General features: G+C 42.3%; 1 protein-coding gene across 2 annotated transcripts; it reads left to right on the top strand.

Annotated features, from left to right (window-relative positions):
- The first annotated feature begins 373 nt into the window (after positions 1–373).
- Positions 374–24,442, top strand: wdr20a (WD repeat domain 20a). Of its 2 annotated transcripts, XM_018764215.2 has the most exons (4): positions 374–645; positions 21,148–21,330; positions 22,155–23,474; positions 23,913–24,442. In XM_018764215.2, the coding sequence occupies exons 1-4, from the start codon at positions 382–384 to the stop codon at positions 23,964–23,966; spliced, it is 1,821 nt and encodes a 606-aa protein (XP_018619731.1). In that variant the 5' UTR covers positions 374–381; the 3' UTR covers positions 23,967–24,442. The 2 variants fall into 2 exon arrangements, with proteins under 2 accessions (XP_018619731.1, XP_018619732.1); XM_018764216.1 differs by lacking the exons at positions 22,155–23,474; positions 23,913–24,442 and having other exon boundaries at positions 21,095–21,151.
- Positions 24,443–24,514: the final 72 nt, after the last annotated feature.

The following is a 24,514-nucleotide window of genomic DNA, read 5'->3' as shown; positions in this document are numbered from 1 at the left end:
TATAATAAAAATAGTAAGGTCGATTTATTACGTAATAAAGCTATTGTATGTGTTTATACGTTTATTTACTTCACACACTGTTGATAAACCAAACAAAAAGATCCGGCATTATAACCAAGCTGTGATTTAAGCGACAAGACGATTTGAAGAACCGCAAGGAATGACCATTAACTTTGTAAGTCGGTGATGCGACAGATTTAAATGTCAGCGATCTGCGTTTTTAACGTTTCCCGGTACTGAAGAGAGTTGCATTACAGCTTCTTCCGCCAGCACACCGTGCGAATCCCTCCCCCTCTTCTATCACGTGACCTTCCGGGACAGCTGACTAGCCGGAGACGTACGCATGCGCGGTGAGTAAGATCCGGGCTCGGGGCAGGATGAATGCTAATTTCCAAGATGGCGGCGGAGGGAGGAGGGAAGGAGATGAACGAAATTAAAACTCAGTTCACTACCCGGGAAGGCGTCTACAAACTCCTCACTCACTCCGAATACAGCCGCCCAAACAGGGTGCCTTTCAATTCCCAGGGTTCGAACCCAGTGAAAGTCTCTTTCGTCAACGTGAATGACCAGTCCGGCAACGGCGACAGGATCTGTTTCAATGTGGGCCGGGAGCTCTACTTCTACATCTACAAAGGCGTCAGGAAGGTAAAACGAGACGCAGCGCTTTAGCGCTCCTGTCGCTCCGGCGCCTTCTGTTGCGCTTTCCGTGTTTCCAGTTGTTGGTTCCTAGTTTGGGCCACTGACTGGACTGAGGGCGCTTGGGCTGTGACACCTCAGGTGGCCGGTGTCGAAGTGTTCTGGCTCGCGGAGGGAGGAGGAGGAGGAGGAGGAGAGAAGGGGGGCGGCGTGGGTGACAGCTCGGGGTGCGCGTTCCTCCGGGGTGCCCCGCGCGCGCTGCGCCACTGAGTGAGAGCCGACCTGCGGCGCGCGCCGACCTGCAGCGGTACTCCCACAGCACACTCGCATCTTCAGCTTCAATCCACTCCAGCCTTTAATTCTGTGTGGGCGTGAACTTGCGTGGCACTGGCAGATAGCCAGTATGCACGTGTGTGTGTGTGCGTGCATGTGTGTGTGGAATGGGTGCTGACAATCATTTAAACTTGCCTAATGCGCTTCTGTCACAGACAGAGTGGCCCACCTCAGCGTTGCCGCACTGCTCTCGATTCACAGGACAGGACGCCCACGCCTCATTGGATCATCAGCCACCAGTGTGTTTCCATGTTCAGCCCTAAGGCCCTTTCCATGGCATCGCTGTGTCATTTCTGATGCAAGAGTTTGCCGACAGCGATAGATACTATGCAGACCCGACCTACATACATTAATGTGGTGTTAAACTGTCAACTAACCTTGGTTTAAAAGAAAAAGTTGTCTTGGTATACAGATTACTTGCTTTTACAGCATGATGTCGAGATCAGCATGTTGATCTTTTCGGGTCCTGCTCCTTAACATGAGTGTTGAGGCAGGGTGGTTAGGGCCTCCAGTTTGTGTGCAAACTGCTTCAAGAATTGTGGTGACAGTGCTTGTGACATCATTCATTACATCAAAAGTGTTAGTTATTTAAAGATAATCAATCCTGTCTTTTTCTATACTGTGTACTGCATATGTTGTCTTTTTTTAATATATATACTAAAAAACATTTATTTGTAAATAAGGGGTGTATTGTAACTCTTCAGTCTTCAATAGTCTACTGAAGAATGGTATCGCATGCCTTGTTTTTCCAAGTGTGAACCATTAACTGGTATTGGGCAGGTCAAGTACTTTGTGCTAGAGAACTCACACTTTCCTAACACATTTGCCTGTCTTGAAGCATCTGTGTCCATGCAGTTTCACTGCCCTTGGGGTTGAGGTCAGACAGTATTGTTGCTCTGTCCTGCTTCTTGGGCTTATTTCTGATTCCAGGCCTCAGAATTTTGTTGACTCAGGTTAAAGAGGCATAGATCCTGTTTGTTCATAACCCCAGAGCACTATGCCCTGGAGCCTCGCTTACTGCTATCTGAAATAATGTAGGGAAAAGAGTTCAGTGTAGCCTGCAGTTGACTTGCCAGACAAATTTAATTTCCTTTTCTTCAATATAAATGTTACTCTTAAGCTGCAATGTGCTGTTCAAGTAATTTTTAGTATTAGTTTAGTATTAGTTTGTGATGAATTTGTTAGTTCTTTCTGTGCTTACATACAAAATGCAGGTTGTTGGAAAAAAAATAGCATGTTTTGTCTATTTTGTGTTTTTGATACATGAATGGAGTAATTTGTGTCTTAAGTAACTTTATGGAGTTGTTTGATCAGGGAGTGTATTCAACTAGTTTTTTGTCATGCACTTCTGAAAAAGCTTGCACTTTTAAGTACAGCCATTGAATCCATTGGAAGCGATTATTCTTGGACTTGTGGGCCAACAATGTGAGTTTGGGATTTTCAGTAAAACATTGTCATGGCAGAAGAATTCCCATCTCATTTAGTTTTTACGATGCAATCGTTTTTTGTTTGAGGATGTTTCATTCATTAGCAGTCCTTATGACTCCTGAAGAAGACTGCTTTCCTATTCAAAGGACTTGGCAGTTTCCCTCTGTGTTCGTGTCAAACTGAATCATGTGTAGCCTTTCTCCTGCTGCAGGTTTTATGTGATTATTTCAGCAACTATAACACTGATTGAACCACTTTATATGCTCAGGTTATGCAGATGGGTTCAACGCTGTGTGTCCCTGTTGTTAAAAGGAAAGAGTGTTGAAATAGTGTTCTTGTCATTAAAGACTCCAAAACAGCATGTCGCGTGAAGTAGTTGTGTGCATTGTTGGCGGTTGAAGTGTTTTTGTTAATAAGTAAGACGGACACTTTCAAAACTGTTTGTAGACTCATGTGGAAGGTCCTTACTTACTTCCAGCCAATAAAAAGACTGCCATCTGGTTTAAAGTTTTCATTTAACACTTCCCATATTTTGACACCAGATTATTATAAACATGGAGCAATAAAAGCCTTGTGTTATGTAGTCCGAGGTTCTGTTGTTTAATTAAATCCACTCTTTTTGTGTGTACATGACACATGCCAAGCATGCTGGGGGCTGCACACCAAGGTTTCTGGAAACTGGGCTTGGCCATGAAAGTAGTTATCTTTCTCTGATGGGATAAACACAAATGCTGGTATTAAATGTCAGGCTTTGAATACTGCCGTCATTGTTATCACCCTTGGGTATGAAGTATGAAATTCCAGGGAGCTTGCTTGTTTCTGATCCTGTGTTATTCGCTGACCAAGTTGCAACTTCTTCGTAGTCGGGTTTGAATGTGGGTTTAAATGCTTTTCTGGCTAGGGGCGAACGTCCCCATGTCACTGTGGTACACTGTTGCTCCCTGGGGTGGGATACAGCCTTGTTTGACTGACTGAGTGTCACAGTACAGGCAAAATTGGTAGTTTTGTTTGTGAGGAAAGATTAGCTCTGAATTCCATTGGGATATCTTAGGTACCAAAATTTATCAGGTCTGCATGCAAAACATGTTCTTTGAGCAGTTTACTGTTTCTTGTAAAACTCTGTGCATGTGGCAAACCAAGTCTTTGTTGATAACAGGCACGCATGCAGCAAACTTAATGTAACCCATAGAGAAGCATTGGGGAAAAAAGCACGGTTTTTCTTTGAAATCAAAAAGACTGACCAAAAAAAACTTTGACTGTATGGAAAAAAAGGAAAACAATAAACAAATGAACTCCAGCTAGCAACTGACCGTGCAACACAGTGTAGTGTGAGATTTTCCTTTTAAAGAAGATCTGTATAGCTTTGTTTTGTTATAGAGGTTTACTTGTCAATAATGTAAAGATGTCGCCAGGGTAGGATTCTTGGAAAAAGTCCGGATTGGTGACAGTTTAAATCATTTTATTTGTCTGAGGCCAGTTATACATTCATTTTTTTTTATTGTACTGCATTCACTTTAATTTAACTTTCTTGCGGCAGCAGGTAACCTTGTGGCATTTTCTCTTGCCTTTTACATATGTGTTCATTTGTTCACTAAAATTCAAGGATACCGTGCTTGAATTTTACATGCAGACCCGATAAGTACATGAAGTAGCGAGGAGAACCCCCAGTCATATGCCTGCACTGTATATTCCATGTAGAATGGGATGTGCATTTCTCTTTACAGAATTCTTCTTGTTTGTATCAGTAAGATGCCTGCATTTTGCTTTAAAAAGCTGGCAGAGCCTCTCACCAGGAGACCCCAGTCTCTTGCAACAGGCTGTCATTATTGGTATACCATTTTTTGGCAGATGCCTCAGGGCCACAGCCCAGAGAACAGTGTATTAGCAAGGCTGTCCATTTTAGGCAGGGGAAGAGAAGGCCCACAGGGAACATAAGAATACCAGGTAATCTAATTTTCTTTCAGAACATTTGCTGTTATGAATTAGTTGAGTACTAGCACCTAACGGCAAACCATTGGACCTGGTGGGGTATTGCTGAATACCCGCAGGCTGTCATGTGTTATCAGACAGGAACTTTGGGATGTGGAATGTCATTGCCTGGTCACTATGTGCAAGTCTCGTAAAGCAACGAAAAACAACTGTTATGTGGTTTCTGCAAGTAGCATAGGTCATGGGCTCTTGAGTGCTGGAAGAATGGTCATGGTCCAACAGTTCATTCTTTATCTAGTTACAGACAGCTCGGCATTTGTGTGTTTGGATGCAGCCCAAAAGGTTGCTTTTCTGTAAGTATAAGTTTTCTTTGGTTGCTGTGGTTTTATAATGAGGGTGGTGCATATTCCTGGCATGCGTGTAGCGCACAGAATTATTTGGAATTTATTTTGCCTGGACGTGCTTCGGCACACAGCCGCCTTCAGGAATCATAATAAAATGAAACAGGCGGAGATGAACACTTGTATGACTTACGCATTATGAGTTTTATACCATAATTGGTACATGAAAATGCATAGTACTATTCATATTGCTGATGTGCCAGCCATATCGGCAAATGGCTCTAAACACCTTCCAGACCTAAGAACTTAGGGGGGCTTGCTTTATACCTCATGTTATTACAAAGAGTAGCCATGGAGTGTTTAACATCAGTTTTTCATTGAACATTTCTGGCCACACAATCTTGGTTTAAGCTTAAAATAAAATCAGCTATATAAGCAGTTAAACACATAATCCAAACATAGACCTTTATTAAAATTTAGATATCTCCAGCTATCATTGTGCAGCAGTAAAAACAGTGTATATTTTAAGTGGTTCTTTAAGGAAATAGCTTTTTTTTTTTTCATGTTTTTATTCTTTTGGGTATTTCTACAGTGTCTTCACTTCGTCATGACTGATGGCATATTTTTAGTAGCCAGTGATGGCATAGCTATTGTTATGACTCATATGCAATGGGTGTTCCATGTTTGTTCAGTTTAATTTTTCTTGCACAGTGAAGCAGAAACATATGTGGAAAAAGTGCAAAAGAAATTCTAAATTATCCAGTGTTCTGACTGCTTTACTTTATATACGTATATTAGCTCTCGAAATTAAGCTGAACATCGACTATTGTATTTAATCATCTGATTAATTATTATAAGTATAAAATCGCTGAGTAATTGTCTGCATCTGATGATGCAGCATTTTTTTTTTCCCCCCCCTCACTGACAGGGCTGGTTCCTGGATAGTCGGCAGTCTGGTCCTCAGTAGGTCGTAAGCTTGAATTTGGAGTTATTCAATGCTTAATTGGTGGACCTCAGTCAGAAGTTGTGACATTGTCAAGGCCGGAATATGTGTGGAGTACTAAAATAATGATTTATAACAATGTGTTGTGACTATGTGAAGTACTCAGTGTAGTATTACTGCTGCTTGGAAAAGTTGTCTGCATGACAAGAGTTCACAATGTGTACTTTTTTGATCATATTTAAGTGACAAAACTGAAAAATGTAACAATGTTTAGGTGCATAATTTTTGGTGGGGTTGAAAAGTCCATCATGTAGGTAAGATTGAGTAAGCCATATGTTGCAATATGACAGTATAGAAATACTGTAAATATTAAAGAAACTGTGCAAAACAACCTCCCACTGGGGAAAATCATCTCTGTCTTTCTGGATATTCATTGTAGTTTGCTGGTTTGTACTCTCCCAAGTAGTTAAATGACACTTCCTGGCCCATGTAAAGTATTAAAAGTTAAATATATGAAATGGTAATGAGATTAAGGATTTGGCTTCTGAGTGCATTGTGTTTGTCTCCTTTTACAGGGGACATGAGAAGCTCCTGAAGCTTTGGACCATTGCCCTGGTGGCCTTGCTTTCAGGGTTGTGAAGGGCACAGATGTGAAATAGCCTGTAGCTTTTACTTATTCCTGGGTTTTGCAGAGATGTCACAGTTTCTCGTGAGCTAGCTAGAATGACCTTAATAACTGTGAAGGGGTCCATGATGGCATTGTTTCATGTGGGTTCAGCCATGGTTGTACCCTCCACTGTTTCATTTATTTATTGCATCAAGAAAGGAAAATGAATCTTGTTCTTTTTTGGCTAAGTCATATTAATAATTGTGCTCTCAAGCAGAATGAAGTCCTTGTTGTCCCCTTTTTAAGTATGGTACAGATTCGGATACATGCTGTTTCTGTGGAATTTTCTTTCAGAAAGGCAGGATTTGGATAGCCCAATGTCTGTGAATCAGCAGTACATTGCAGCCTTGATTTTATTTTAGGCACCTGTTTTTATTAGGTGGTTTGAATCATGTATTTTTCTGCAGGCTCTGCATACAGGTGTGGCAGAGCTAAGGTGTGGATCTGTCCCCAGGTTCAAACTGAGGCTGCTATTGGACAAGTTAGAATGGATGTTTTTGGAGATTTCAGCTACAAATATTAAATGTTTCAGTAATGTCCAGTATTTTCATGGGCTGTTTCCCTTAAGCTTTGAGATTCATTATTGTTTTTTTTTTTTGCCTGTTTTAAGATGCCCCTGAATAACCAGTAAAATTGTCATTATCCTGGCACATAGTAGCTTTAAAATTGCTTGGAAATTTGAAATAACAGTTTGGAAGTGTTAAAAAGGAATTGTTCGGTTTGGAATTCAGTTTACTGTTGCAAAACTTAACTGTAACATGATGAGCATTCAAGGCCAGTGCGTCTATTGGGAGAGACGGGCTTTTCGGGTGTCACACTCTGCCTTTGTACCAGATATACACGTATATCCAGATACAAACGCGCACACAATAGTCGTTCACAGCCAGGTGTATGAATGTATGGGACTGATAAACAATCCTTCCAAATATGTACAGCCAAAACTGAATCCTCATTGGTTAGTTACTGTAAACATGGTGACGGTACCACATTGAATTTACATATTTTGAGGATGTTTTCCCCAGTGGTGGCTAAATGAAAAGTTGATGGGTGAAGGCCTTTGAGATGTTTCTACAGTATAAATGTACAATGTAACTTGCACCTAAAAACAATAATTGAAATGTATAACATCTGAAAAATAAGGTTGAGGATGAGAGTGGTATGAAGACAATGGAAAGATGGGACCAAAAATCATGGATTACAAAGAAAAAAAGTACTGGATGAAGATAATCCAAAATGACTGATATATTCAGAGTTAAAGACATTAGAGATGCTGCAGGTGCACCATAAAATATTAGGACAGCTTTCATTTACTGTGCATATATTGTAGCTCATAGAAAATAGTCTTAGCGGTGTTTTACCCTTGTAATCTCATCTAAACAATATGATTGTGTACTGTTTTCTGGAAGAAGCCATCCAGAATGTTTGTTTTTTTTTTTTTTTATTATTATTTATTTTAAAGTAAATAGTGGTGCATCAGGGAATGCCATTTCCTCACAACTCCTAAGCTGGTTATTTGGGTATAGGTTTAAGTTCCATTCAGGGTTTGTGGAGTTCTAATGTGATCCCTATGTTTGTGTTCTAAAGGCGAAGAGCAGTTGTAAGTCACTTCTGTAACTCTCTCAAAAAAAAGGAAGTGCTTCACCACATATTTTTAAAAAAAAAAAAAAAAAATTTACTCTTTGTCAATTTTATTTCCAGCTACCTATGTAATGTGCACTGGTGAAAACAGTGGTTTTGGACTAATTGACTGTACTCTGAGAATTGCAGTTGCTGTTAAAATTCACAGGCGTACTCCTAAGTTTAAATTTATCAATGAATATTTATATAAATCAATGACTATAAATGAGTGGTCACTGAGTCTGCAGTGACCCCAACTTTGAAAGGACTCTTGAAGTCCAGGTTTTCAACTAGCCAGCTCACTGAATCAGATATGATACTGCACAATAAATTAATACAGCAAAGGAATGTTTACTGCTCCTCTGCTAGTCTAGAACTGGAGTATTAAAGTGATTATAGGTAAGTAATTATAGTGTCATGATGTCAGAAAATGGCATGATAATATTAGATACGCACAGTTGTCAAAAGTGCAAATGGGAATGATATGCAGTAATGCATTAAGCTGTCATTTCATAATTTCAGAAAGTCAGTTATTCTCAAATAAGCCGAGTTGTTTTATTATGTGTTCCAATACATTTCAGTTTTTGTGGCAGTGCTTTTACCAATTTCCTACACTCAGCTCTGTGTAAAAAAAAAAAAAAAAAAAAAAAAAAACAGAATAAGGATCTCACACCCAGGAACACTTAGAAACATTCATACTCATGTCAACAGAGAGAGATTCTAATGTTCTTGAACAATGATGGGGTGACAAGTTAGCAGATCCCGGGGACCACTGATATTTTACTGTGGACTTTGTCAAGATTTTCCCGAGAAAATAACATTGTGCGATAAGACTCTACATGTAATATGATTTGTTTTTGGAAATTAAAATACTGATTTTTAGTAGATTTTTCATTAGTAATGATTGTTTTTGTGCTTCATTATTTAACCTGCCACATGGAATATCCTGTGTGGTTATTCTATAGTGCAGTGATAGCTACATTAGTTATACTGTTTCATTGCTCAGTTGTCAATACCACTAAGAGCTAGTGTGGAGAATGGAGCTCCCGGGCTGAAAGTAAGTCCCACTGCAGCCATGAGCGTTGTCCACAGTTTCTCATTCACAACAAAATCAGTGAGGAAGGTTTGCCTTTGTTGCAGAGTAATTGCTGCTTCTGTATGAATTACTGCTTGTTTTCTGGTCTACAGTAAGATACCTCAGTTCAGAAGCTCAAGCTGTGGCCCTCACAAAAATGAAAAACACTGAGCTTGTTTGAACTTGAAAGGCCTGTAGGGGACTCTTTTGTCAAGTAATGGACAGTAAGTATAGCCTTGCTGATGTCTCTTTTTTTTATTTTTTTTTTTTTTTTGTTTTATTGATGCTCTTGTGCTTTTAGTTGTGGACGACTTTCTGCTTTGTTCTAGCCAGCAAGCAGTAGCTAAACAAATTGGCTTTGGTTACTAATGGAAACTAACTTGCCATTATTTTGAAGACAGCACAGTGCTTTGTGGTCATGTACAAAACGACAACATGCATGAGCCCACTGTGCTACAGAACTGCTTTTGTGTTTTTCACAATTTTATAACGTTTACAATTCTCTAGCACCTTACGAAGGTAATTCTTATAACTCAAAGACTTAATTACTATTTGTTTCAGTGGTAAAATCTTTTGTGTCCTTTGTGTTCGTGAGCTTGAGGGGGTGCGGTGGCGCAGTGGGTTGGACCACAGTCCTGCTCTCTGGTGGGTCTGGGGTTCGAGTCCCGCTTGGGGTGCCTTGCGACGGACTGGCGTCCCGTCCTGGGTGTGTCCCCTCCCCCTCCAGCCTTACGCCCTGAGTTGCCGGGTTAGGCTCCGGTTCCCCGTGACCCCGTATGGATCAAGCGGTTCTGAAAATGTGTGTGTGTGTGTGTGTGTGTGTGTGTGTGTGTTCCTGAGCCTCAAAAGTGATGCACAAAGAAAAGCCTTGTAAGTTGAAGTAGGGGTATAAAATGGATGCAAACTCCTTATATAGTCAAATTCTCGTAACTCGAATGGGCACATCTTTGAGTGTGAATGTATAAGGTTAGTGGGGCCATTCTGTGACACACAGGCTAGTGCTTGTGTTTCTAGGGCTATGGGTTCAGATGTGGGTTTGAAACTGGCTCTGTCTAGGTGTAGTTTGTAGTCTCTCTTTGTGTTTGTGTGAGTTTCCTCCCAAAGTTGCATTTGGGATGGTTTTTTGACTCTAAATTGCGTGTAGTGTACGTGTGTGGGGGGGGGGGGTACCCTATGATGGACTGGCATCCTGTTCTGGGTGGTTTCTAGCTAGCTGCAGGTTGTTGTGACCCTCACTTGGACAAGCAGTTGGTCAGTATTTCATCTTTTGGTTGCTTACAGTTCTGATGGTTGCTCACAGGTAGTGATGTAAGCAATAAGAAGTGTCATGACTTTTACAGTCAGAGAGTATGGACTTCAGACATTATGATACTGCTAATAATACTGCTTTGGAAACTAATTAAAAACTGGGATGGCGCAATATTGGGGAGTGGTATGCAGTACGCAGTGCTGCCCAGTGTGGATGAGTGTACACACAGTTCTTGAAGGACATGTGTGAAGGAAAGCAGTGGCTCTCTCAGCGGTCAGTCTTGTTAGCTCTCCGAGCTGTGAAATGTACTGAGCATGAAAAGGACTCCACCAAGAATAATGATTAAGTCATGAGGTATTTCACCCATGCTTATTTTTCATCATGTGAGGCAAATAAAATTTTTTTTTTTTTTTTTTTTTTTTTTTTTTTTTTTTTTTTTTTTTTTTAAATTAGAATTTGAAGTGTTTTGGGGTGAATTGTTCTCACTCATCTTCAGTGCTGCACAACTATTAGAAGTCACACAAGCGCTGTCTTTTGGCCTTTGACAGTGAATGCTTTTTTTTTTTCTTTTTTTTGCTTGCTTTGTAGAAACAGTTCTTAAAATCATGATGATGAGACAGCTTTGGCTTGGATAGGCTAGTGTGAAAAACGGCTTTTGATTCTGATTTCCTATGCAAATCAAAATGTGGCGCAAAGCATTGTGGAAAGTTCCCAATTGGTAAGGTCGTTGTCCGTCTTGTATAATCCTTATTTTCGAATCTCACCTCCAGCTGTAGTACGCTTGAACAAGGTACTTACATCCCCCCTCAAAGAAGAATGTTCCAGTAAAATTATCTGGCTGTATAAATGGGTAAATAACTAAGTAGATTAACATTGTAAGTTGCTTTGGAGAAAAGCATCAGCTAAATGAATGAATGTAAATGTACTGATGCCAGTGTCAGGACAGCCCATTATTAATTTCCATGCCTGGTGCTGAGTAGCTCATTGTCTTTTACTGGGTCATCTCAGTGTTTTAGTGTTTGTTTTATGGTGTAGAAAATGTATGCTTGCCTCATGCAGAGGCGAGACATGCTCTTCAGTTTGCACCCTACTGGTCTGTTTTTCTGTCCTACATTTCACTAGTGAGTATGTTGGACGCATGCAGCAATCAGTCCTTTGGTGTAAAGGTGACCGCGTTTGGGGATTGCTCTGCAGTACTCGGTTCCTTTCTATTCCACGCAACACTCTGTGTTATGCTTTGGCTGAGCCAATGAAGTATTTTGCCTAATTGGCTGGAAGAATAGGTTTTTCCTTCCATTGGTATCCCAAGTTAGTCACTACTCACTGGCACTTCTATGACTGCTTAAGAAGTGGGGTTGGGTTGAGGCAGAAATTGGCATACATGAATTTTCAGTAATCACTGGGTTTGGAAACACTTTGTCAATGTTGATCCTGATTGTCTGCTTACTTTGTGTCAGAAATTCAACAGGAACAGTTCAACTGAAATTGAACAGGCTTTGTGTTTACCTTCTAAGCTGATAGATAGCGGTAAAGAGCCCACATGGGTAGAGTGTAGGACTGTCGTAATTCAACTGACTTCATCGCTGTTTACAGCTTGCACGTGTGTTTCTGTGTTTTGTGCTTCCTTTCAGTTGGGTGGTTTGCCATTTATAGCATTTGGCTTCCAGTTTAGTGAAGTGCGTGACAGCAGAATATCTGTCTACTGTCCGCTTTGCGAACCTGTCACACCAGTGTGCGACAATTTATTTCACCGTGCTCATCCTAAGAGAAGTGTGAGGTTGTTCATCATGCCTCCTGCGGTTTCTGCACCTCCTCTTCAGAAACCTTAAAGATTTTGGTCTTGACCACAGGAACGAGCCATCAGACACAACTGGCTACTTGTTTTTGTTTACATTTGAGGATCACTCTGGATGGCAATGGAAGCCAAATAGCCAAAACCCTGTATGAAGATGAAGGCAGAAGTAAAGACAGGCTGAAGCTGGCATGTTGTTTGATAAAGAAAAGCTTAGAGGTGAAGAAAAGTACACTTGTCATTCTCTCAAAACTCTCCCTGAATGAAGTTGACCCTTTCAATCTCTTCTGAAACATGTATTGTGTAGGTATATGCAAGCGAGAGCAAACACTTATGCTTTTATCAGACTCGCATTCAGTTCAAAGCACATCGTGACAAATCTAACTTGGAGAGCTGCAACAGCTCTGCTGTGCCAAAATATAAAGGTTACATTCTATTGCACACCACAACAGTCCTGGAATTTTATTCCGATAATTAGTAGAGAAGCATTAATGCACAAGTACATAGAGAGCGAGCATGTTTGTTTCCTGCCAGGAGGTAACTAGAGTAATGAATGTCTTGCAGCATTCTTTAAGAGCACATGCAGTACAATCAACCTTTGGGTGGATGGAGTGAGTGGAGGAAACTTAGGAATACTGTGCCAAAGAACAGTTTTGAACTTGTTCTGCTTACTCTGGACACCTCTTATTGTGCTTCCTAGATGTTCTGTAGAGACTGTTTGGAATTCATCTAAATGAGTTGGGTGTTAGACCCCACATGTATTCTTCCTGGAGAGTACAGTTTGTTTGGTTCTGCAGAAAGGGGCAGGGGAACTTCACAAGCTTGCTGTAGTGTCCTCCAGCGCAATGGAAGTGTGAGCTACCAGTGGGATTTACTACAGGGACATGTCACATTATGTGGTCTGTCTGCGCTAGCTGCTGTGTGTCTGGAATGACTTTCTTAAAGTACAACTTTCAACGTCACATACTGGGTCATCTTAGCTCAGCTCCCCGTTGTCCGATCATATGAGTTTTGAGTTTTAAGTTTTGTACCAGAAAGACAAATTTGGTGGTGTTAGAACGGCGAGCATCATTTCATGGATTCTTCCGTATGGATGGAATCAGTCTTTGCCTCGATGTTTTGGAATGAACTCCCTCTGTCTCTCAAAACTGCTGAATTCCTTCCAACATTTAAGAAGGGCCTCAGTACTCATCTCTCAGTCCCATTCCCCCCCCAACTCCTGAAACCATCAGAAGTTGATCCTTCAGTACCTCTTAATTTCATACCTTCCTGTTTTCCTATTCATATGTCACTTGTACAGGCAGCTTCTGGAATATGTGCACTAGCATCAGCAACGTTGACAAACAAGCTGTGCTTCGCTAATCATGTGTATGTATCTAAGCCCTCTGTTGTGGGATGCAGTTTTGTTTACCCTGAACTGTATGGTACTGTAAAGGAAGCATCTGCCTAATACATATCAATGTGAATCTGTTTTTTGCCTTAATATAGATTTCATGATGAGTGTTTCGTTCATGTTCCTGTGATACAGAAAGCCACTGCCACATGTTTTGCAGAGCATGTGATGCTAGTTGTGGCATTGAGAGAGCTGTGGTGATGATGATGATGCCATTTTAATTCAGATTTAATGCTTGGAGGTTATGTCTTGGAGCCATTTAGAGATTGTTTGTAATCTGATTTAGTTACAGTTTACACATGACACTTTTAAAATGTTCTTTTATTGTTTGCCTTCACTTATTACTTTTGTCGTTGCATCCTCCATTTAAAAGTGCGGATCAGACAACAGTTGCCTTTGTGATGCCAAAGCAACAAGGCAAAAACAACTGACACACAAATTAGCACAACACAAATAGTTCTGACCCCTGAATATTCTAATACAGTATAATAGATTCTGGAGCTTGACTTGAATATTTATGCATCCATTTTTTTTTCAGATTTTAGTATCACATTAAATGCCTGTTTATACTTTATGCTACTTTTTAAACGGGTAAGAAACTGCTCTGTGGACTGGGAGTAAAACAGGAGTGTTTGCACACAGGAATGTGCATTTAACTGCCATTGCAAGAGCTGCGAGGTTGCATAGTGCTTGGGGCTGTTGTCTAACAATATCACGATTCTGAGTTTGAATCCTACTCCTGCTCTGGTACCTTTGTCGAACTACTTAGCCTGGATTGATTCATTAACACCCTGCTGAGAAATGAATAAATCATTGGTAGTTGTTCATCAAGGTATCTACTAAATAGCAGTGACTGTTTAAATTACAGCAAAGCGCTTGACAGTTCAGTTACTGACAGGTTCCAAGCTTGCACAATTGGCACATTTTTTGCACTTTGGCTGAATTTGGCTGCACTCTTGTACTGCTGCCAGCACCAAATCTGCATGATGCCGAGCTTTAAGGGGAGTTTACGTTTGGTGAAGAGTGAGCTGTGTTTGTGCTTCTGCAACTGCGCCTAATCCAGTGAAGGTGACGAGAACTGTCTGCAGGATGTTTGTGGCAGAGTTGTGTGTATGGAATGGCAGGAAAGCCATAGCTGAAATCTCGATCTCCTCCTCTTCCAGAAGAGGCTCCAGTGCTCCTCTTAGTCTCAGGATTTACAGCCTTTTGTAGGGCATGTACTGCAAAAGCTTCAGTTAGTTGAAGCCAATCCTGGAACGATCGTTTGCTCTGGGGAGTGGTGCTCCTAATTCACAGTAGTTTTCACCGAATTAGATTAGGAGCGGACGTAAATTCACTGCATTCATCTGTCTTGCTAACAAAAGGAGTTCACTGTGGTTATTTTAAATTGTGGTGGTTTTTTTTTTTTTTTTTTTTGTGACTGCTTTATCATTACCTGTTAGAGTCCTAAAGAGTTTGTCAGCTACTTTTATTAAATAAGATGTTCATAGCACGCAACGGTGTTTGTGCACAGAACTTGAACTGTTCTTAGGTGCATTAGTGAACTTTTCTAACTGAAGGAGTAAACCTCCTTTTTCCTCTGCTTGTGTTACTTTTGCAAGTGCCCCATGCTTAATCCTCCATATTCCTTCATATAACCAATGAGAAGCTCAGTGCTGTTTGTTATTGGTGATCAAATATTAGTTTTTGGAGGCGTTTCCTCCAAGCATGTGCTTTTTCCCTGAGCTCAGATGAACTGAAGTATGAACACATGCTCGCCAGAAGCCTAGTTTGAGCCTGTGAATCCAAAAAGGTATCCCTGGACTCATCCACCTGCTGTGGCTGTTTGGTGTGTTGCATTGCTGAAGACAGGCCTGTCTCCTCCTCTGATCAGGATCTTAAATTGCCCTGGTTTTCCGAATGGCTGATTCATTGCATTCCAGGGTAGAAGGTGCCACGGTCCTTCCTCTAGTGGTTTTAAATAGGCCACAGTCGCAGCTACTGTTGCTAATCTCTGAACTTCTGTGTGAGTTCTTTTTAAAAGGGAGGGATACGTTCCTGCTGTTCATTCAAATGTGTTGATGTGTTTCTCTTCTTCCGGTTACTGACCGTGGAAACCAGAGCTTTATGCATGAAGGCTTTCTTTCTGTCCTTGTCCAGTGTTCACAAGTGGAACATTGCTGCTTCCAGAGCAGGCTCTAGAGAAGGTCGCCAGGACCCTCTTGTGATTTAGGGTAGAACAACTATCCTTTGCCAAGGAAAGCTTCTAAACCCAAGTTACCTCCTCAGCATGCGCTTCCTGCATGTTTTGCACTTCGTCTCAGCTTCCATCAAAGCTAGCAGCAGTGACACAGAGCCGAACTTGAACTCGGCAGCATGCTTTTACCCGACTGATGTGGCCCGTGTGGGGGTTTTCACGCCATCAGTTGGTGAATTTGTAAGGGAGCGTGCAGGAAAGCACCTCTTTGCAATAATCCATTTTACAGGGCAACAAATGGTGAGCAAAATGGTAAACAAACAAAACCACGTGTGTAGAACTGCTGTAGTGGGTCATATGGAAAGTCACCAGAACAGGAATGGTGTAGAAACTATGGTGCAGTGGCACAATTACAAAATTATATGTGAGCTAAAATGCCACCTTCATATAGTCACTCATGTTACTTGTAAGTAGCGATTCTCTACAGCCCAGAGACAGTACAGCTTCACAGTTCCATATCCAAGGTTCTGAAATTTGAAAGTCTTTTCGTGAATTTGGTGCCAAACCTGAAACAACAAAACCTGATAACTATGTCTGCACTGATGTTCCCTCTTCTCCAACATGGATTTGTTGAACACTTATTGCATTTATCTCTACAGGTATTTAGGGTTAGTTTGAACCTGTGTATGTTTTAGCTTTAATAACATTTTCCTTATAAATAGTACTAGAGTATTTACATTGTATGTTTATCCCATGCTTTCATTTACCATTTTCCTATATAAACTAATACAATTTATAGCCTTTATTTAATCCCACTTAATGGGAATATGCAAATGTTTCGATCGTTTAATCATGCGTTTGTTTTGGTCACCATTGTTGGAGTATTTCATATCATATCAGTTACATTTATTCATTTAGCTGACACTTTTCTCCAAAGTGACTTACAGTGTTGAGGTTATAATTATTTACCCATTTATACAGCTGGGTAATTTTTTACTGGAGCAATTTAGAGGAAGTACCTTGCTCAAGGGTACTACAACCAGAGGTGAGGCTCAAACCTGCAACCTTGGGTCCAAAGGCAGTAGCTCTAACCACTACACTACCAGCTGTCCCATTTAGATTTGCAATCTCAGCTGACAGGAATTAGCCTGGTTTAAATAGCAGCTGGTGACCCGTAGCGGTTGCGGCAGCCTCTTGGTGTGAAGACTCAGGGTGCACAGACAAGGGAGTCTACCTGTGGGAGTCCACTGAGAAAGGCCACTGGCATTGTGTGCCATGAGGAATGTTGCGTCTAACATGTCGATCATCAAAGTTGTCAACGGCTACCGAGCCGTGCGACGTCACCACCACCGGACACCTGGATGCTCCCGCTGCTACAGCAGTCTGGTTTATCCTCACCTGTCAAACTCTCCATGCTGCTTTAATTTCTCTATGGTACTCTGGAACTTCCAGTCTGCGGTGAGAAAGGCTGACTTCACACCAGCCTACGCCTCCCATCTCTCACTGGACCTCCTGGCCCTAACTGAAACCTGGATCACCCCAGACAAGTCAGCCACACCTGCAGCTCTATCCACCAGCTACTACTCCTCTCACACCCCTCGTCCCTCTGGCAGAGGTGGAGGCACAGGCCTGCTCATCTCTCCCCGGTGGGAATATTCTGTTCTCCCTCTCCACCTGCATGATCTATCCTTCTTTGAATGGCATGCTGTCTCTATCACTGTTCCACTCACTCCTGTTGTGGTTGTTCTTTATCGCTCTCTTGGCTGCTTCTTGGATGACCTTGACATCTCGTTGAGCTCTCTCCCAGGGGACAACGTTCTGTTGATTCTCCTAGGTGACTTCAACTCGCATGTCGATGACATTCATGCAAGAGGCCTTCTGTTGCTCCTACAGTCCTTCGATCTCTCCTGTGCCAATCCCCTGCTACTCACAAAACAGGCAACTGTCTTGACCTTGTATTTTCCTGCAACTGTGGCTATCCCATCCTCTCTAAGCTGTACTTTGAATCTGCTTCCCATGTTTTCACCACATTCGCCACTGTAGCAGTTTTTCGTTGTATGGGATTCAATGTAATAATTTTGCCTACTCTTAGAAATTAATGCTCAGTCTTTGAGCTTTGAAAACCTTGATTTAATTTACCTGCTTTTTTAAAAATGTCATCGCTTATTTTCAGTTGTTCTCAGTGCACTAAAGACAATGATGTACTTACAAATGTGATATTTTACATAATGAGGAGTGAGCCATGGGATAAGTCATTTTTCACCAGAGCTTTTTACAGCCCATTTTTACATGGGATATTTTACTTTACATTGTGCTGAATGTCTGCTTTTACCTTACTAACTGCCACAGGATCTTAGTCTGGTTTGCCTTAGCAAGGTACATTTCACTGTTGTAATGATCTGATACTTGAGTGTTCTGAGCTTCCTAATTTATTCTCTTTTTAATAGATAGTGTAAGTGTTGTTCACCTGTTTTGTTGGAGTGTTTTTGCTGTAGAAAATCCCCGAAGAACCAGTTGTTTATTCCCTCTGTAATTATGGGTCCTCATTTTTATGTGCTGGGCCTGATGCACTTAGGTATCCCTTGTTTTTGGCAGAATGATGCCAAACAAGCATTTGTCAGTTTTTCAGCTTCTCATACCTGCTACTGCTTCTTGGAACCTGTTGTACTCTTTTAAATGTCTTAGCTATGTTCATTGTGCTGCAACAGCTCTTTTTAAAGAGCTTTGTAATACAGTGGAGCATTACAGTGATACTGTTATAGGCTTTAACTAAATAGTGCCACAGGGCTTCACATCAGATACTGTCTCTCTCTCTCTCTCTCTCTCTCACTCACTCAGTCATTCACTATTGATCACTTCTTATCCTAAGTCAGGGTCATGGCGGAGCCTGTCCTGCAAGCAGAACGTGCCAGGAGAAGCAGGGTAAACCCCAGAGGGGCTGCCAGTCTATTGGCACATGAGTGGTACAGATTTACTTGGTGCAGTCGCCGCCGTAAATCAGTGTTCAGTCTCAGATATGTCGTCCCTTCCAAACGTTAAGCAGAGCTTTCAGGGCAGCTTTACTGTGTGTGCTTCAGGCCACTTGATGTGTCTTCTTGGTCTTAGGAGTTTTTATACGACTACTGGGAGTTTTGTCTATTTGTTTTGTGAATAGATGCTCCTGGACTAACGATGGGGTTACGTTCCGATAATATCCGTCGTAAGTGGGGAAAAAACGTAAGTCAAAAAAGAATACAGTACTGAACCTACCAAACATCATAGCCTAGCCTACTTTTAAACATGCTCGGAACACTTACCATAACCTACAGCTGGGTAAATTTAAGCAGCTCACTGCCATCGCCCAGAGATATATACCCAGAGAGTATATTACCGCATATCTCAAGCACAGGAACAGATAGAAATTCGAAGTACCAATTCTACCGATTGCACATCGCTATCGTAACTTTCAAAAATCGTAAGTCGAACCATCGTAAGTAAAGGAACATCTGTAATTACAGTGGAAGCAGAAAAGTGGTCTTTACTACTACTACTATTCAGTTTTGTGGTGCCTGTGTACGAGAACCCAGTTTGGCTGTTTTGCCAAGTGCCGCAGCATGTGGAGTTGTGATTGGAGCAGAGATTTTTATAACCAGATGCCCTTCCAAGCAGAAAAGTGGTCTTTCATTTCATATTTCCTCAAAAGTAGTTGGAATGATTGGTTGCAGCATATGCAGTTTGTTCTTTGTATTCATATACTAGTGTGTATGCTCATACTTTGTTCTTGCCATCACTGCAGTTGTCTTTCCAATTTGGAATCTTATTTTTCCAAAAAAATTTAAATTCTTTAGGCATTTTAGCTGGGGCCACACTTTTTTTAAAAAAAAAAAAAAAAAAAAAAATCTACTCTTGAGTTTCTTGATTTTATGACACACTGTCATTTTGGTGATTTTTGTTTGTAGTTGAGTCTGGCATCTTTTGACATGGGTCCATCTTTCTGCTTCATAATATTTTCAAGCACATCTCCTCCCTCAGCTCATGAGGTTTGTGTTTGGAGAGCCTGAATATGTGTGTGTTGTCATTCTTTCATTACTACTTGTCTACCATCTTTGATAAGCAAATTATGGAATGAATGCTCTGTATCAGCCCAGAGTCAGGTCTCAATGCCCCCCCCGCCAAGTAATTAGTACAAAGAAGATTACTAACACCGTTAAATGGAGGAAGAGTTAATGGTTTGGGGGTTTTTTCCTCCCTTTGAGAAGGAGCAGATGAAAATGGTGCAGAAGCTTGATGAATGTCTCTCTTTGTGGCCTACAATATGTCTCGTCTGTTTGCTGTGCTGCTGCCCCTTCGCATGCTCCTGTTGTCCAGCAGGTGGATAAGTTTACATGGGCACACCTGGTGACAAGGTGCTCCAGAGTGTTTGTTGGAAGGGTTATGGATAATCTCTACTCATGCCTGTTATAGACACTTATTGGGGAGACTGGATTTAGATGCCCCCAAGGGTGTTAAAACTCAGTTTATGTCACAGTGTTTGGTGGGTTTCCTTTCCGCTAGCTGAATAAATGAATCTACATCGATGAGTGCTCTAAACTGTCACATATGTTGGGGGTGGTTAAAAACACCAACTGGTTAACATAAGCACAAGACCCTGGCACAGAATTTTAATGATTTTATTAGTGATTATTTATATGATGTATTAAAACACTTTAATGTACAAACAGTGCTCCTTACATAATGTACTGGAGATAGTTTGGTGCGCAAAGAAAAAAAGAGTTTGTCTCAAATGTTGAATTAGGCCAGTTCACTATCAGCATCTAACGCTTACACAATCAAAATGTCTGTAGATATCAGAGTCCATGAGGCTATTTCCACATGGACATTTAAAAAAATTTAGTTTGCTGTACTGTCTGCTGTGGGGATAGCTTGTGTCCTGGTGTTCCTGTAGGACTGTGTGTCCTCTTCCCCAGGTGTCTATGGTATTTTTGCCTGGGCTGCAGAAATGCTTTCGCAGCAGTCATCCCAGTATCTCTGTATGCCTCTCAGATTGACCTCTGACCTTTGTCCATCTGTGTCTGAGTCAGAGAAAGGGCAGCAGTTTCTTTTGCCTGTTTACATTCAGAAATGGGAGTGCCACATGTTTCAAACAGACATTTTAGAGTGCTGTGCTCTGTTTCTGTGCAGTCAACTTGTACTTTCCTGTTGTACATGTCTGTGCACCCTGAGTTCCTTTGCAAATCCATGCTTTTTGATCTTGAACAAATGGAGTATCCTAGTCATCACATGTGAGATTTAGCCATAACTACTTTGCTTTGTTGTTGACACTAATGAGAAGAATTTTGTGATCCATTGCAAGTAATGCCATGTAATGTCCAGCATTTACATGAGGGGAAAGCTTTGCTGTGTTTATTACATTCTTGTTTAGTGTACAGCAAAGGGGTAAACTATCAAATCATTGCTGTCGAGTACAGTGAAGCACTGCCCTTTCCAGTATCACCACCCACCCTCTAACATTGTTTTGCTGGTTGTTTTGTTGTAGACATTCTGAGCAGTCCTCTTGATCAGCGCCTTGTATGTTTCACCCACGTGCAGGCTGCTGACTTGAGCAAGCCCATAGACAAGAGGATATATAAGGGAACACAGCCCACCTGTCACGACTTCAACCACCTGACTGCCACGGCCGAGAGTGTGTCCCTGCTGGTGGGCTTCTCCGCTGGCCAGGTGCAGCTCATAGACCCCATCAAAAAAGAGACTAGCAAGCTGTTCAATGAAGAGGTAAGTCCTTGCAGACATTTTAATTAGCAGGGACCATGCCGTAGCCTCCCCAAGAACATATTTCGGCATGAGTGCAGTTTATTTTCCTAGCGTTCTGTGAAAGGGGCACCATTAACAAACATTGTGGTTGAGATCTCTCACAGCAGTAGCCTGCCATTTGTGCAGGAGGTTTGCACAGTAGAAAACCGATTAGTCGGTCTTTCTGTCTGAATTGTGTTGGAATAGATGAATGAATGCTGCCCGTGTCATTTGAATGGCCTTACAGTCCAACTGTAGATGTGCTCAGGAAAGGGGGCAGCAGGTGGTGTAGGGGCTAGAGCTGCTGCCTTTGTATCCAGAGGTTGCTGGTTTGAATCCCGCCTACTGCTGTAGTGCCCTTGAGCAAGGTACGTACCCTAAATTGCTTCAGTAAAAATGGCCTAGCTGTAAAAATGGGTAAATCACTGTAAGCTGCCTAATATTGTAAGTTGCTTTGGTGTCAGCTAAATGAATCAATATAAATGTAATCTAATGGCTCTGAGTCAAAAAGTAGTTCAGTACAAAATTGCACTGATACGGATTGTAGGGATCAGCTTGTGTTAATCACTAATAAGCTGTTGGGGATTCTGGCGTCACTTTGCTCCATGCAGTTTAGTGTCCCACTGACTCAACCACTCTGTAAAACAGTCCAAGCAACACAGATTAATGAGGTGGCCAAGGGAAAGTCATTTATGAAGCTGCTGTCAGATTTAATATGGCTGGCGACACATTAATTAAAAAAGTTTTTGTGGAGATCTTAATAATACAAGTTAATATCTGTTCCCTCTCCCCTCCCATTCCTTCAGAGACTAATAGACAAGTCGCGGGTGACCTGTGTGAAATGGGTGCCGGGCTCTGAGAGCCTGTTTCTGGTAGCGCATTCCAGTGGTAACATGTACCTCTACAACGTGGAGCACACCTGTGGTACCACAGCACCCCATTACCAGCTGCTTAAGCAGGGCGAGAGCTACTCTGTGCACACGTGCAAGAGCAAATCTACCCGCAACCCCCTGCTCAAGTGGACAGTGGGTGAGGGGGCACTCAATGAATTTGCCTTCTCACCAGATGGGAAATTCTTAGCTTGTGTGAGCCAGGATGGCTTTCTGCGTGTCTTTAACTTTGATGCTGTGGAGCTGCATGGGACCATGAGAAGCTACTTTGGCGGACTGCTCTGCGTGTGCTGGAGCCCCGATGGCAAGTACATTGTAACGGGTGGTGAGGACGACCTCGTCACTGTCTGGTCATTCCTGGACTGCCGGGTGATCGCACGCGGTCATGGACACAAGTCGTGGGTCAGTGTGGTGGCCTTTGACCACTACACGACAAGTGTGGAGGAGACTGATCCCACAGAGTTCAGTGGCAGTGATGAGGACTTCCAGGACCAGATCCACTTTGGGCGCGATCGAGCAAACAGCACTCAATCCCGGCTCTCCAAGCGGAACTCTATGGACAGTCGACCGGTCAGTGTAACATACCGCTTTGGTTCAGTGTGCCAGGACACGCAGTTGTGTCTGTGGGACCTGACGGAGGATATTCTTTTCCCTCACCTCCCGCTGTCCCGGACAAGGACGCACACCAACGTTATGAATGCCACGGGACTCTCTGTGGGAGGGGGTGGAGTTGGGGGCGTGGCCTCTGCAGCCAACAACCCTGGCACTAATGGCAGCAGCGGCACCAACCCGACAGCAAGTTCCCTCCCTGCCACGCTGCCACGCTCAAACAGCCTGCCGCACTCAGCTGCAGCAACTGCTTCTGCTGGCGGCAGCAGCAAGGGCAGCGCCCCCGATGGTGCCGTGGCCTCCAGCGTCAGCAAGTTCGCCACGCTTTCGCTGCATGAACGCAAGGAGCGGCACCACGAGAAGGATCACAAACGCAACCACAGCATGGGACACATCAGCAGCAAGAGCAGTGACAAACTGAACCTGCTCACCAAAACCAAAGCAGACCCCGCAAAGACTCTGGGCACCATGCTGTGTCCCCGCATGGAAGATGTACCCTTGCTAGAGCCGCTCATCTGTAAAAAGATAGCACACGAAAGACTTACTGTCTTGATTTTTCTTGAGGACTGTATAGTCACAGCCTGTCAAGAGGGATTTATTTGCACATGGGCACGGCCTGGCAAAGTGGTAAGTTCATTGGTTCACTGAAACCACAAACTCACCAGTGATGATGTCAGGGAATACTCTAGATGAAACAGTTGTTGATGCTTGAAAGCTGAGTCCTCAGTCATAGCTAATTGTTTTATTAAGCGCTTGTTGTGTTTTGAGGTTTCCTTGTCTTATGTGTTCACAGCTGAGCTAGAGGAAAACTGCAATGGGGAAAAATAACTTCCTTGTTTCTATAAGCAGGCAGTTCCTAAAAACATCCATGCAGAGGTAAACTTCAGAAAGTTTACCCTTGTTGACAGAGTAGCAATTCCTCAACTAAAAGTGGCACCGACCGCTCTGTCACCACCACTTTGGTGGGAAACGGGGGGGAAAAAAAAGCGGGATTAAAGTAACAAGTAGCTGAGTTGAATCTCCTGCTTTGCAGACTTCTTTAGCTCTTCATGTTTTCCTTTCCAGGGTTTATTGTCATCCCAAAACCAGGCCAACTCTCCCAGTGGGACTGTAGTATAGCCACCACGTTTCTGCTGCTACGAAACCTCCGTCACCAAGATGTACTGTCGCCAGAGCCTGACGCTGTCCTTCACCTGCACAGCATCACAAGTTGTCGGGTTGTAGTTTTCTGTTTCTCTTCCCCCACCACTCAGTTTAGTCAGACTTGGATTTGGTCAAAATCTACAAGCTGATGATAAGAGTGAGGGGGAAAATTTTGGATAGTAGTTAATGTCCCAGACATGTCATATTTATTTTCCCCCCTCAGAGTCTGTTTGTTTGTCACATCCACCTCCTTCCTGTGTTTTTGTCCACTGAGGGTAGCCACTTTGACAATATGGATGCAAGAGTGGTGGGAACAGGTGGGGTTTACCAGTCAGCCATTCCTGTGTTTTTCATATGGCCTAATCCCATCATGCATGCACAAGCTGACAGTGACCAGTGAGTAGGAGAAGGATGGCTCCTGTTCCAAAAGTAGTTTTTTTTTTTTTTTTTTTTTTTTTTTTTTTTTCTTTCTCCCCCCCCTTTCGTCTGTTAGAATCTCACAGTTGAATACTTTGCACTGATGG

Source organism: Scleropages formosus, chromosome 15 (genome assembly GCF_900964775.1).
Source record: "Scleropages formosus chromosome 15, fSclFor1.1, whole genome shotgun sequence".
NCBI lineage: Eukaryota > Metazoa > Chordata > Actinopteri > Osteoglossiformes > Osteoglossidae > Scleropages > Scleropages formosus.
This window is presented reverse-complemented; position numbering and strand designations above follow the sequence as displayed.

Bases quoted from the DNA above. Each gene is read 5' to 3' on its own strand.
- wdr20a (XM_018764215.2), top strand. From the start codon at position 382: ATGCTAATTTCCAAGATGGCGGCGGAGGGAGGAGGGAAGGAGATGAAC. The intron at 646-21,147 runs GTAAAACGAGAC...ACCCACGTGCAG, and splicing joins TCTACAAAGGCGTCAGGAAG to GCTGCTGACTTGAGCAAGCC. The intron at 21,331-22,154 runs GTAAGTCCTTGC...CCATTCCTTCAG, and splicing joins GCAAGCTGTTCAATGAAGAG to AGACTAATAGACAAGTCGCG.